This window comes from Megalobrama amblycephala, linkage group LG7 (genome assembly GCF_018812025.1).
Source record: "Megalobrama amblycephala isolate DHTTF-2021 linkage group LG7, ASM1881202v1, whole genome shotgun sequence".
Lineage (NCBI taxonomy): Eukaryota > Metazoa > Chordata > Actinopteri > Cypriniformes > Xenocyprididae > Megalobrama > Megalobrama amblycephala.
The window spans coordinates 45,012,314-45,027,886 of NC_063050.1; the positions used below are offsets into that span (position 1 = coordinate 45,012,314).

Consider the following 15,573-nt stretch of genomic DNA (forward strand, 5'->3'; position numbering starts at 1 on the left):
TCGCTGTGTAAAAGGTCCCACATGACCTGCTTCTATCAAAGCAGTGCTGGGATGTGGCATACGCAGACGACAAGAGAGCAGGAGGGGTTAAGGGCAAAAAGAGGGAAGACACACAGCTTATACAAGGTTCAGATGGCCTTCACAGGCAAGACTGTGTTGTCATGGTCCACTGGCCATACACTGCTATTGCCTATGTCAACAGCATGAATAAAGCAGTTGTAATAAAGATTGTTGAGATTTGCTGTTGTTCGATGCAGAGGGAGGGGTGGGCTCTTGCTCGGCCTCCGTTTCTCCCTAAGGCTTGAAAGCTTGACTGAACATAAAGGCAAGGCTGTCAAAACTCGAGAGAGAGAGTTTGAGGGAGGGAGGGAATGAGAAAGAAACAAAGGCGAGGGTGATGTAGGACGGTTTATAGGACTGTTGTCTTTTAACCTAGTGGGAAGAAGCCATTGCAAAGAAACAGCAGAGGGGAAGAACAAATTAATAAATAAATAAAGAGATATGCTTCCAAGCTGTGTGCTGGCTCTGTCTCTGTGTATATTTATTTGTCCAAGTATGTATTGGGTGAAAGATAGCTGTCTGCCACTATTTGTATTTTTTTAAGTGTGGTTTTACTTACATTTCCATAGACACTGTAATGTGCAATACTGATATGAACAACACTAAAATGTAAATTATTTACGTATGAACAACTTTAGAGATGTACAAATGTATATGAATACTTATTCTTAAATCGTGGCATTAATATTTTGATTCTATTGTTTTTCATCTATCATAGCAATGGCATTACGTTTCAGTCGCATTTATTAAATGCAATTTACTAATCTATTTAATATGAAATGAAAACATTTTGTTCTGCTCTGTGTAACTTCTGCTGCAAACTTGTTTCGAAGGATTACATAAAGTTAAGCAAAACTGCACTTTAAAGCCTTAAAAAGAATATAATTTCTGTAAACATTTAACCATTATTTATAAAGTAGTATTTATTTTTTGTTTGCTGTGGGACATTTTCTCAGTATAGTCCTATCCTGTGACTGACAATAAAACCATAAAATACATAAATTCACAAATTTAGTGATCTTCATCTTCATTTTCAGTAGTGACCATAAACATCAAATCCCGTACTGGTTATACATTTAAAAACTTCCACCTCAATATCTGCTTTGTCACAGATTGCAACATACCGTGTTTTGATTGGTCATTTGAGTGAGAAATATGAGCCTTCACAGAGTGGATCGAATTAATATTTTCAGCAATTAATAACTTTAATTCTGCTCTTTAGCTCATACAAAACTATTGTATACCACCAAAGAGGACTGCGACTGTAACATCGTCATTTGGGCTACTTTTGGTACCACTTTTGACGTTTTGCAATAAATACATCATAACATTGTTATGTTTCTCTTTATAACTGTACATATTTTTAAGAAATGGTTATGGGTAGTTTTAGAGAGATAGGAGAGCAATTAGCAACTCAAAATATATTTTTAACACTATTGTTATTACAATTTTAATTTTCCCACACATTTCTGTCTATTACGTTTTAAATATTTCTTTTATATTCTCTATAAATGGTTATGCTTGGGTTTGGGGGAAGGGTTAAGGGATCTAAAATGCATCTATAAAATGGTAGAAGGGCAAGTACACAAATATCTATGATATAAAAGATTTGTAAATATTTTATGGTTTAAACGTTGTGAATACATCCATATTGTTTGTTTCAGAATCTATCCAAATGTACAAAAATGTATGTTTTGTTCTTGTAAATGTTATGAATTAATACCTGCGTATTAACAATGAGACCAAACTGGCCACTCTAACAGATTAGACACTTACAAGACATTGTTAGCTTACTACACACACATATATATATTATACGATGGACGTATAGATAGATAGATAGATAGATAGATAGATAGATAGATAGATAGATAGATAGATAGATAGATAGATAGATAGATAGATAGATAGATAGATAGATAGATAGATAGATAGATAGATAGATAGATAGATAGATAGATAGATAGATAGATAGATAGATAGATAGATTAAAGATTTTAATTATATCCGTCATATATTGCAGAGACCTATATTGTACCTAAAAGAAACGTGGTGCTTGCCGGATCTGAATTGGTAAAACACTGAGACAATTCTTTGCTAAGGGCAACGCAGAAGATACAGATAGCATCATACATATAAATCTCCACTGGAGAGCAATACGTGAGCAATGATCTCAGACGGAAGACAGTAAGGGTGACTTCTGAAACCTCATGGTTCTTTTTGCACAGGAATTCATCTTCCATTATCTCTCAGTCCTTTGTTTTCCTGCCTCTTAGAACTGATTTATTCTGCCATTTTGGGTCAGAGTGGACACTCGTTCGATCATCTGAGCTCTAAAAGTAATCCTCTGTCCTCCCTCCATTGGCCACCATTACACAAAATTGATGGTCATTTTTGAGGCAGTGACTGGCAAGATTTCACAAGCACTTTTAAAGTGGAGTTTGACGGTGGAGGCGTTTTAAAACACAACTTTTGTCCTGCAACTCAATTACACAAATGGTGCAATGCAAGTAAAGAGCATTCTTTTGGAGGAGTGCCCCCCAGCTCCTTGACATGAAATATTTATCAGGTCTACACTGAGAAAGGAGCTCTTCAAGACACTGGTTTTGAGATACAAACACAAGTGAAACACATTTAATTAAAATGATAATATCCATCATCATCATCATCATCATCATCATCATCAGGATAGAACAGATAAGACTGAAATAGCATGTTCTATCTTCTGGCTAATCCTGGTTAATCACTGTCACTTCAGCAAAGCAGCTATTAGTAGTTCAGGGGTAAACTCACTACACAACAATCGATTGCAATTAGACCAAGGTCAGGACCACAGAATGATCAACCAGGAGAATAAACTCGATTCACTGGCCTGAAGTATTTGAGTCTGAGTCCTGATTTAGGAGAACACTGTCCTTGTTTGAATAGCTGTAATGTGGATTAGGAGAAAAGGCAACCAAAATTTAACCATAGATTGTTGTAATATGCTATATTATAATATAAGATGCAGTACCTCTAGTCATCATTTGTTAATACATTCGATATACAGTGGGGTCTAATATTCAGAGTCCATACTGAACCTCTGGAATACAAAAAAAGGACTTTGAAAAATGTAAAATAACCAACGTTAAGACATAGGGCCCTATTTTAACGATCTAAACGCAAAGTGTAAAGCGCACGGCGCAGGTGCACTCAGGGCGTGTCCAAATCCACTTTTGCTATTTTAACGACGGAAAAACGGTCCGTGCGCCGGGGCGCATTTTTGAAATGGGTTGTCCCTATTCTCTTAATGAGTAATGGGCGTAACGTTCAATAAACCAATCAGAGTGTCATCTCCCATTCCCTTTAAGAGCGAGATGCACTCGCGCCATGGAGGATTGCTATTTACATGGCGGAATTTGTTAAGTGGCCAGTCAATCTTTCAGTCGTCTGCATTGGATGCAGGCTTTCAAATAGCTCCGCGTGATGAGTCAGTTAATATATATGTGTGTGTATTGGCACGATTGTTCAATTAATTAGCCAATTTCGTTCATCATTATAAGTAGTAATAGGCTGAATTGAAAATAGGTAGCCTAATTCTAATACACGCAATGACTATTCATCATTACATTTTTATATTTATGTAGCCTTAGGCCTGGGCGATGTATCGAATGCTTTTGTCACGCGCATTTCTTCAGTAAAGCCGGTTCCCTGATTACCGCTAAATCGCCATCACCTGCTTTCAAATGGAGCGGCATTTAATAGACAGAGCCGTAGATCACTGATAAGCCACGCAATATCGCGTTCAATATCGATATGTATCGCCGTCGATATTGAACGCGATATTGCATGGCTTATCAGTGATTCTTTTACACTGTAATCCTTTTGTTTTTAATATTTGGCATGTTTGTGTGATGCTCATCCCTGTGTGTAATAAGCAAAGTCAACGCGCACTGTGGACGCGCCCAGAGGCGCAGTTTCTACCAACGCGCTCTAACAAAAAATATTGCGCCATTGACTTTAGACTTTAGACCAGGTTTGAGTTGGTCTATGGCGCAGTCTATTTTCAGCTCCTTAAAATAGCAATGCGCCGGCAATGCGCCTGAACACACCTCTTTTTTAGACCAGCATGCCCATGGGCACACTAACTGGCGCAAATGCATTTACTAATTTAAGGACGTGGCGCTGAACGGGAAAACGCGCCGGACGCAAACTAGCAAACACACTTGCGCTGCGCCTTGCGTCGCATTGCGCCGGGTGTATTATAGGGCCCATAAAATGAATAAAAAAACTTTTAACACGCTGCACTACTACACATCTACAGAAACCATTCAAAGAGAAGAATTTTGCAAGTAGCCACTTTTGTCTATTTCAAAAAAAAAAAAAAAAAAATTGTCAAAAAGCTAATGGGGTAAAATATGTGTCAATTAAAATAATAATAATTATTATTATTATTATTATTATTCAGCAAGGATGCATTAAATTGATCAAAATGACAGTAAAGACATTTATAATTTTTCAAAATATTTCTATTTCAAATAAATAATCCAGTTTCACCAAAGAATCCTGAAATAAATTATCTGAGTTTCCACAAAAATATTAGGCAACCATTTTCAATATCGATAATAACAAGAAATGTTCCTGAGGACCATATCAGCATGTTAAAATTATTTCGGAAGGATCATGTGACACTGAAGACGGGACTAATGGCTGTTGGAAATTCAAATTGAAAACTGAAAAATGATATTTCACAATCTTACTGTTTTTACAGTATTTTTGATTAAATAAATGCAGCATCGGTCTTACTGACCCCAAACATATGAACGTTAGTGTACATCTCAATTGCTGCCACTGAATTGTAGCATATTTACTATAAATATATATATCACGATTATATTAAACGTTGGTAACCCTGCTCTTCAGTATAAGCATCAAGTGACTGGCCAGTAATATGATTTCACGCCACCTAAAGTTCTGTTTTTAAAAGAAAAGAGTGTAAGACTCATACTGTTCAGAAATCAGGAAGAGACCAAAAAACAAAAATATCGGCAAAAGATATAAATCCTGCTGATCTGCCTTCAAATGGTGTGATACAATTTAAGATACCTATGTATTGAGCGAGAGACAGAGAGACAAAGGCAGGTCTGGTGTTCCCAGCAGTGAGCTGTGTCAGTCTGTCTGTGTGGTTAGCTCAAGTACTACTACGCTCATTAATTAGCTCCTTAGGGAGGCTGGCTGGCTAACGGGAATGGGGGAGGAGGTGAGAGGCGGGATGTAGGGGGCTTCTGAGGGGTTGATTGAGGGGGAGAGGGGAGGAGGAGAGACACGGGTCCATTATCTGACTTGTCTGCGGTTGAGGGTGCCTGGCATGAGGTGAGGTGCACGTGGCCGCAAGCGCTTTACTACATGTACGGTCAGACTCACAGTGATGGGTCTAGAGCGGCAGTCATTCCCTCCCTCGCTAGACAGTTACGTCTGTCTATCAGGCTCAGCCTCATCGTTAAAGCTGCCGGACAGGGTTCACACACAAATACTCCCGTGTATTCGTGTTTTCAAAACTTTACTTCAGACATGTCCTTCATGTCCGTCTTTGAATCTGCAGGAGTTGTCTGAGGTTCAGGCTATTGGCTCAGAGTGTTTGTGTGCGTGTATGTGGTCATGTGTTTACCTTGGACAGATCTCTGTAGTTACTGGGCAGGGTGAGGTCGAGATCTTCACTGTCGTAGTTGGTGATTACCCAGGGGAACACAGGATACTGGTTCAGATCATTATATGTACGACCTGAAACACAAGGAGTGTCAAAACACAAATCCTTGAGTCTTGTTACCATTCTCATGACCATGATTACACTTCGTCATCATGTACATAGAGTCCCTGAAATAGAGTCACTGAAAATGATTTTGCAAAGTTGTAAATACAAAGATTATTACGGAGAAAAACTATTCAATACAATAAAATTTCAAGTTTACTTCAATGTGTTACTTGCCGTTTCTTTGTAATTGTCTATTATTATTAATTTACTAGCAATTTCTGAGTGACAAAGTCTACATCCATTATTTTTCAGTGTACCATGACTGAAGAAACAGTTTTTAGTTTCAGAGATCTGGCCTTTTAGTATTTGCCCAAATTCCTTTCCAATCTTTATTAGTTGTCTAACTCTATGTCCTAAAGACGATATTCCATTTGCAGGGCTTTGGTCCAATGAGGTTTCAGTCTGGGTGAGACTATGTGGCCCAACACAGCAAAAAATAAAAGCCAAGTGACCAACAAAATGTTTAGCAACAGTAGTCACAGCTGGTTAGGACACAAACTCAGATTAACACAGAAGAGATAACTTTTGTCGCTTGTTGTGTCACACAAAGGTGTAAATCATTCATTAGTACATTCAGCTGGAGAACATCTGCTGATGGTTAGCATTCAGATATCATTGGTTTTTACCTGAAATGGTATTGAGAAACATGAGATACTCAAAGTTGGGGATCTCTCGTCTTTGCCAACGCTGGGTCATGTTGGAGGCCTTGTAGAGCTGTTTCGGGCTGGCCAGAGAAATCCGTCTGTCAGAGAAAGAAATAAATGTATTCAGAAATTCAAAGAGTAACCTGAAATGTGCAAGTCTTTGCCAATCAGTTGATTTACAATACGCCATTTAATGTGACATTTCAAACATAAGAAATCAAAATAAAGTATTTGTTTTCAGTGTATTTTATAATATATAAACATGTACAACCAGGAAAACTGGTTCAGGACTTTTCGGGCGTTTTGCTGGCTTAAGAAGTTGTAACTGCCGAAAAAGTTTAATTTCAACAATGGATCCCAGTCACACATGACCATACAATATTTGCATAAAAAATAGACATAATATGATTATGCCATTTTGCACCAATGAAAATACCATAGGAAGCAAATATTCAAATTCTACAGGACTGATACAAACAGTGAAACATTCCAGTACTGTTATATGAAATATCGCTCAGCCAATCAGAATCAGAATCAATGAGAATCTAATTCTAGAAACTTCTAGAATTCTGAATATATATCCTACATCCAAATCCAGACATGAACACAGACACACAATGGCATCATGGGTAATGTGGGAACCTGTTAAATGAACATGCACAGTGCAAGCAAATATGTGGACACTAAAATAAATGACTCTCCATCCAATTAAAACAAAGCGAAATTAGAGAATTCATCACTGTCACCCAGCGTGATTACAGTCATTAGGCCTCTCTGAAGTTTCCACTGCCCTTTGCCCCTCCTAACACAGAGGCAACGCTGTGACAGCCCTAAGGAAATGCCACGCGAATGTTAGCAGAAAGCCATAAGTGAATTCATGGCGGGAGAGGGCGGTCTGTAATGGTCAATACCTCTGCACGTCATACATTCTTATATAGCCACACAAAAACCGCTCTGATCAATATTGACTATATTCTGTTACCCCATAGTTATTTATTTTCAATGAATGTTTACTTTTAATAATAAAACTGATTTAGAAGGATATTGTGATGGAATTTCATTTGTCTAAATCAACTTTTCTTTGGATGAACTACAACTGCAGCAGTGTGTGTGTGTGTGTGTGTGTGTGTGTGTGTGTGTGTGTGTGTGTGTGTGTGTGTGTGTGTGTGTGTGTGTGTTTCCTGTGTTCCCAGTCTCCCCTGCAGGCTCTGCACTCGCCCCTGTATTTATTTCTCAGTTGGGGAGATAAATAAATGATGTGAATTGTGTTTGTGTGAAGGTAATTAGGCAGTGTCACAGCCGCCCCCACACCACACACATATTAACACATACAAACAAGCAGAAATATACTTTATGGAAGTATGCAAACGTAGAAACAAATGCTTGACCAACAGATTGCAAGTGCAGAACCATGAGCAAAGATGGCACAAAGTAGGGCTGTGTGATTAATCAAAATTGTAATAAAATCGCGATGTGAGCATGCACGATTTCTAAACTGCAGAATACATGATTTGTCCACCAGTCCCTTAGTGTACAATCTGAATGCAGCTTGACTAAATCTAGCACAAGAACAGAACAGAGTGGGTTTATACCATTTCGACATGGAAGAAGGCACATACTGTAACAAGAGAAGGTGAATTCAGGGCAGGATAAGGATTTGGCCAAAAAAAAATAACATCTGTTGTTTGGGATATTTTGGACACAGGAGAGATGATGTTTCATAGAGCCAGCTAATTTGCAAGACCTGTCAAACTATCATTGTGGCAAAACAGAGTAAAGGCCATTCACCTAGAATGCGGTTAAAAACATGAGATGCTGGTCTAGAGATACGTTTTTTTTTTTGTTGAGCACTGTGTCATGCGTGACATGCTGCAAAAACGTGAGCGCAACGGTTAAAGACGACCGTCTAGCACGTTTACACACACATTCCGAAACAGGTGAACAAAAATCTAGTATAATATAGGCGTTTGCGAACTGCATAACATACAAAAAGAATTCAAAAAGGCACAGAGAAATAACCGATGCCGTCACATATAATTTATGCAAAGATATGGTGAGCACAAATATCGTCAATAAAGCTGGCTTCCAAAAAAATAGTATGTGTGTAAGGAAATACTGTTTAAAAATTGTGATTAAAATAGCAATATTGATCAAACCATCGCGATAGTAATTTTTTGTCCGTATCGCACAGCCCTAGCAGAAAGATGGCAGACTTCAAATCACATACTTCCGGGAGGTCCTGCACAAGTTGTGCAAGTGTCATTGAGATGAAATGCAGAACATACCTGGTCTGAGGAAGTCCAAAATTCGTGCCGACTCCAACTCTGGGGAGACAGTGCACCACCTTTTTCACTGTGGCCGCATCAGGGAAGTTGAACATGATCGCCGCTGTGGGGAGGAGTGAGAATTTAACATACTTCATTCACTGTGTGTACATAAAAAGTAGAATTTTTAGTAGAGTTTTAGTAGAGGAGTCATGTCAAAAACTCAATTTTAATACTTTTTTTTTATTATTAAATAATTAAATAAATAATTTTAATTAAAATATTAAAAAACAATTTCCCTTTTTTATTCTCTGAGGTTGACATTGTTAGTAAAGTTTTTTTTATATATATAAAATAATAATTGCTTTTTGAAACTCTGGAGTTTTGAATCATGCTTTCTATAATATAACGATCTTTGATTCCTCGTGATATGACCCCCTTTAAGATTTTCCAGAACAGCAACTTATCAGAGCTTACTCCTGTTGGCCATGAAGACCTCCAGCGCTGTGTTCTGTAGCAGATAGCGGCGAGAGAAAACTGCTCTGATCTCTGTGAACTGCCATTTCCCATGCAAACCCTCTGTGTAGGCTAAAATCTGTACAGGAGACACAAAAAAAGACAACTGATGAGAGAAAATATAAAAAATAAAGGGAATATGAGTAAGAAACCAGCAGGGCAGAGGGAAGGTTTTAGTTCATTTATCACCCATAGCTCATGCTCAGGGTAGCAGTGCAGGATTAATGTGTATTATTGATCAGTCCTCATGAAAAAGAGATGCTTTAAGCACTAAAATGATCCCCATTCAGACACACACTGAAGGGGAGCAGGAAGGCCACAGTTCACTAAAAGGTAATCAGTACCAAGAGAACTGGAAATCTATCAGTATTTGCCCTTCAAGTTGGTGTAAGCGAGACATGGCTTTATCACGTGTTGCTGCTGCACAATCATCACACTTTCATTGCTCAGAAAATATAAGAACTGCCAAAATAAATTGTTCAGAAAGTGCAAGAAATGTTGAAAACACAATGCTAGAAAAATATTAACATTATTCTCTAAATATAATATTATTGGAATTTATACATTGTAAATTTATCTGTATAAACAGCAAAATATTCTTATTTTTGTTGGTGACATCAAATTCTACAATATGTTGTTACATATTTGTCTGCAACTTGGTAAAAGCAACCAAATTTGGCTTCCAACTATGGCATTTTGATCCTGGTTCCTGGTTAGTTGCGAGACGACTGAGACAACAGAGAGAAAGATGAATGTAGTATCATTTTGCATTCACAGATGTTCAGCTGCGCCAAACACTCCAGTCTTATCTTAAGACTCTACTTATCTGTTTCTTTTTCTCCACATCCTCAATATTTTCTCACAAATCTAATTTAGCTTAATTACAGATTGGTTGTTAGGACAGAAGAGGAGAAAGAGACAACCACACCTGATCTGTGGGGCTCTGATTAGGGCGGATAGACAGCTGAGTTTATCAGACATTCAGATCTTGCAGTAGCAAGGCTAACACTGTTATGCACTCATTAATGAGAGAAAGGGAAGAGGATAGAAGAAGAGAGAAAGAGAGGGGCAGCAGCTGTGCTGTGTGCTGAGAGCAATGTCACTGCTCCTGTCTGCTCTGCAGACTCACTTCAAAGTCTCCGGAGTTCAATTAAATGTGGATTAAGGTCGTTCCACCGCCCCGGTAACGCTGCCGTTCGCCACCGCAAACTCCCTGACATGCGGCATGTGAGACGGCCCTGCTCTCCTATTTATCTTCCTCATCTCCCCTCTGTCAGGCTGTTGGTATGGAAACCGCACCATTAATGTGATATCTGATGCGCTACCTAACCAAAGTATCATGGAGAAGTGGAGGAGCATGGAGGAGTTTATTACAAGCTGAGAGATTACGGACAGGGTCGTAAAGATGAAATCCACGTGCCCAAGTGTAATCGAAGAACTTCATCTGAAAGATCTGTCTGTTTGCATTGTGTATTAGCAGCTGCGATTGACTGGTAATGAAATTAACCCCATGTGAGCAGTGTTAATGCCCCCAACCACCCACCTACCCACACACCATTCAACACAACATGATAATATAACACACACTTCACGATCAGATAATTACATGCCATTCTAAAAGAGTCTAAGCAAATATAAACTGTTAAGCATGGGTTTTAAGTGGTCGTTTAGAGGCAAGAGAGCCCACCTTCAAGTAGACGTGCACCAGTATTCAAATACTAGCTAACAGCTGATAATTATTTTCATGTTAATGCTGATAACCGCCATAAACTATATACCGTCCAAAAGTTTGGGGTCAGTTAGATTTTTCTATACATCGAATAATTTTGATGAAAAAAAAGAAAAAAAAGCACGGTTTCCACAAAATATTTTCAACATTGATTATAATAATAAAAAAGTACCAAATCTTGAGTGCCAAATCAGCACCAACTAATTGCTAAATCAGGGCTGTGATGCATAATTGAATTTAGAATCAACCGCAAATAGTGCACTTAAAGGGTTAATTAAAGGCTTTAATCTTTGCCGTAATCTTGCACTATTGCAAGTATATGCTAGATAATGGCAGAAATAATCAAAAATAAGAAAATAGGCAAAATGAGAAAAAAAAAATGAAACCACTATTTCTGCATCACTGAAAACATCAGATTGTACAAACAAGAAACGGTAAAAATGTAGCTCATTGCTAATTCTTTTCGGATGATAGTCACTTGGAAGGGGCATCTGGAGATGAACATCAGACCATAAAATCTATGTTTCATTCTATCTCTATAGCCGAAGTACTTCAACAGTTCACACTTTATCTTGCTCCTGTCTACTCAAGCCCTAAGGAATAAAGGAATGATGCAGTGCCTTGGCTTGACATGCCGTAGATTGATATGACAGTCTGTTGTGGGTCTAATATCATATTTTGTCTTGATGTACCTTGTAACTTTTACCTCATGTACTAGCTTTTCGTGACGGTTGTCCGAAAATCGGTTACTAGCAGATTAATAGAAAAGATACACACTGCTGGCCAAAAAAGTTGCACACTATAATATTATAATATTATAATATTATAATACTATAATATAGTTGGAGCGCTTTTAGCTTTGATTACAGCGTGCATTTGTAGCGGAATTGGCATAAGGTTGTTGAAACATCACAACATCTATTTCAATCAAGCGTTGTATTCATTTTTTGGCCAAGATCTTGCATTGACAATGAGAGAGTCAAACCACTCTGTAAAGTCTACTCCAGCACATCCCAAAGACTTTCAATGTAGCTGTGGCCTCTGTGGTAGCCAAATCATGTGTGAAAATGATTCCTCATATGCTCCCTGAACCATCACAATTTGAGCCAGTTGAATCTTGGAATTGCCCTCCTGGAATACATGGCCATGGGATACATCTTCCTACATGGCTGTTTAAGAAATGAAAAGCTACACACTGCATCAGTTAGGATTAAAAGAACTGTTGCCAAACATATAACATGCAAGAACCATATTTATCACTGCAATAATGATCCAATGCAAGACTCTTATTTGCTTATTTAAATCCAAACAGTGACTTTTTAGTCATTTAAATGTTTAAAACAACTTTTAAAGACTTTTCTACAGATATAAATTCATTGTTTATTCCATTTTGTCTACATTTGTTCTGGATGAAATGTTCTTCCATTCATACAAAAACATAAAAACCAAGGCCATGATGCTGACGCCAAACTGACAACAAAAGGCTGAAGTCGAAATGGGAATGTGTATGTATGTGTGTGTCATTTCAAACCGCTCAACCTGTTAGGATCAAGAGGCAGCAAGTCATTTCTGAGTGCTGTCATTTGTCTCTGTCAGCCGCTGAAACGAGTCTGAGATGAAGAGGGACACATCTCTCAAACAGACACTCTGTCCTCTGCCAAAGGACCCTGTGCGCGCAAACGACATCCTCCAAGCGACACACACACCAGGGACCACCGCTCGAGAGCATGTGCTCCGTCTCTGACAGAATTGAATGAAATCTAATTGAAAATACCCCCCCACCCCACGCCAAAAAAAAAAAGAAGGGAAAGGGGGGTTAGCAGGACAGAAAAAAGCAAAGATAGCAAGTGTGAGACAGAGAGCGAGTGAACTATCCAGCACTCTCTCAGAAAGATAAATGAGTCTCTGAATAGCAGTCTCTGTTGGGCAAAGTGTGCACTTGTGTTTGAGCAGTGATAAGAGCATTCGCAGCCAGGAAAAGGAAACGGCTCTCCTGCCGCTGATAGAATCCCCTTCCTCACTTATAAAATGTGTAATAAACGAGCATTATAACGCTCAATTTGAAGCTTGGCAACCGATGGCATAAAATTACATGTGTGAGAGAGGGTGCACTCATACTCTCAGATCTTGGTTTTTAATGTGCCTATGCATCCGCAGAGCAAAATGAGGTGATTGAAGTTCAATTTGTATGCTGTTATTAAGTGTTTCCGCCTGGCTGAGTGTGTTAAAGATTGCGAATGGGACATTTATTATTACCTTTTGGTCAAATGAAGTGGCCTGGGCGATAAGGTGATGAAATTAATGAGGAGGAGGAAGTGGGTGATCCATCAACATCAACATTCAGAGCCGAGTGCACTAGAAATGCAATATTGGAAAACTTGATAGAATTCATGGGAATAAAAGGGAGGAGATATTGGAGAGGCCATGTAAATAACAAGCTGTAGTGTGGACGCACACACATGCACATATAGACATATAGCATCAGGCTTACATTACTCTTACACAATTATATTCTGATAGAAATAGAAAATCATATTAAGGTATTTGTATGAGAGACCGAGGGCAACTCTCAAGAGCCAATACTCAAAATGTTTTCAGTCACAGTTCTCTATCTGCCTCAAAAAAAAAAAAAAAAAAAAAAAAAAAAAAAAGACGTGATTGTTTCACTTTGTGAGAAATTTTATGTAAAAAAGATTTTGATATAAGAAATTAATTTTGGGCATTCTCAGTATTTTCTTCTGCTGTCTAACATTTTGATGTCTTTCAGTATAAACTATTTTCTATTTTATCTCAAGGCTGTTATCAGACACTTAAACTGTAAACTAGTGACCATACATGATTTTATTGTGGTTTTGATGTTGTAGACAATTTTTAATTATGAATCTTCAATCTATTTGAAGACTGTTCTTGACTTATTGACTGTTCTTGACTTATCAGCTGTTCTCGAGTAATGAAACTAAGCACTACATGACTGTTTTAAATGTTTGATCTGAGGGAATTATCGACCATCCTAATTGGTCCTCTCTTCATTCATCATCCTCTGATTATTCAATCAAGTGAACAGGTTCATTCAACAGATTACCTAAATATCACTGATTCGGTTCCATGGGACTACATGGGACTGCAATAGAGTTTTTAAAAATGTCAAGCCATATGGGTAGGGCCACGTGATTAGGTGGTTCAAGAATGTGCTCCTTCAATGAGAGCTGAGAATCATGGGACTATACAAGCACCTGATTTCTCTTTCAAAGTATAACACAAATCTGAAAACATCAGTGATGCTGCTTGCAAGCTTTTTTTTAACCATAAACTATAATAATATATCAAAGACTAACTGTTGTTATCTTCAAAACATTGTAAAATCAAAGTGCAATGCCAAATATTCCACTGAGAGAACATAAATTTCATGTTATCCTCCTGCTTAAATCCTCAAGTCAACTCGTAGAAATAAAGTAATCGCAAACTGACAATATTAACTGGTTAAAATGTCCTTGACATGTAACAACAGTAAATCAGCTCAAGGGATAACAAAAACAAACTATAAACCAGTAAAACATTAGCAGTCAGCCACTCAAGATTTATAGGAAAAGCGTTTATCAATTACATATACACATTTATATGCGGTAGCTAAAGTATTTAGTTCTTAATGTATTCAGGCTGAACGAGGTCCAATAAGGATTAGAACTTCTTTTGTTCCTCACCACTCTGTTTGCCAACAGGTTAGCCTTTTAACTTGCTGAGAGAGAGAGAAAGAAAGAAAGAGAGTGAGAGAGGAAATCTTGTGTGGATTTAGAAAAATGTCAAGAGCTATGGGGTTAATTGGAGGAGAAGTGAATCCTTTAGTGCACTTACTCATTAAACATTTGGCCTTTATGTAGAAGCTTGTGGGGGGTGGCGGGTGGACACACAAAACGCACTGTAGGGACTCCAGTAAGGTGAAAGTTAACACCCATTTAATGGTCTAAATGGACAAATGAGGGTGTTTTCAGCTCATAAAAATACAGTAGGGCTGTTTCAGAGTATTAAAGGCTGAAATTCTAAATCTCTCCAAATGGCAAACGGGTGCATTGGATTCAAGTGAACATGCAGCTTCAAATAGGCTAATTTCAGGACGTTTGAATAAAGACAGAAAAGTCCGACCATCAACTGATGGAAGGTAGATATGCTATAATTTGGGGGGGGGGATATGGTTGATAGGGAAATAGGTTTGAATCCCTTCTCCTTCTCTAACTGACACCCTTTCAAAGACTTTCTCCATCCACAGAGATTTAAAGCGCTTTAACCCCAGGGCAAAGGAGGGCAGCCTGGTTCTCCAAGGAGCTGGACGGAAGAAAGACAGGATAAGGGTGACATAAGTGTGAAGAAGAGGAGCGTGAAATTTGGCAGACATTCACAAACTGACTGTTTTGCTCCAAGCGCCTATCTGATACTGAAGACTGAAGCAACAAGTGAGAGAGAACAGCTATGTTGAAGAGCTGTTGATGAAGGGTGCTGCTAACAGACTCCAATTATTTGTAGAGTCATTTTAGGGAACATAATGGTAACACAGTGGGCCGGGGCTACTGCAAA

At 38.3% G+C, this 15,573-nt stretch overlaps 1 protein-coding gene across 5 annotated transcripts in view; it reads right to left on the reverse strand.

Moving 5' to 3' along the window:
• lrba (LPS responsive beige-like anchor protein) overlaps positions 1 to 15,573 on the reverse strand; it is a 270,378-nt gene that overhangs the window by 67,630 nt on the left and 187,175 nt on the right. For all 5 annotated transcript variants that reach the window (XM_048197706.1, XM_048197710.1, XM_048197707.1 and 2 more), the window contains 4 exons: positions 9,237 to 9,354; positions 8,781 to 8,883; positions 6,478 to 6,593; positions 5,708 to 5,820 (listed from right to left, as the gene is read on the reverse strand). In XM_048197706.1, the coding sequence (XP_048053663.1) occupies positions 5,708 to 5,820; positions 6,478 to 6,593; positions 8,781 to 8,883; positions 9,237 to 9,354 (450 nt within the window). The remainder of the gene's footprint in view (positions 1 to 5,707; positions 5,821 to 6,477; positions 6,594 to 8,780; positions 8,884 to 9,236; positions 9,355 to 15,573) is intronic.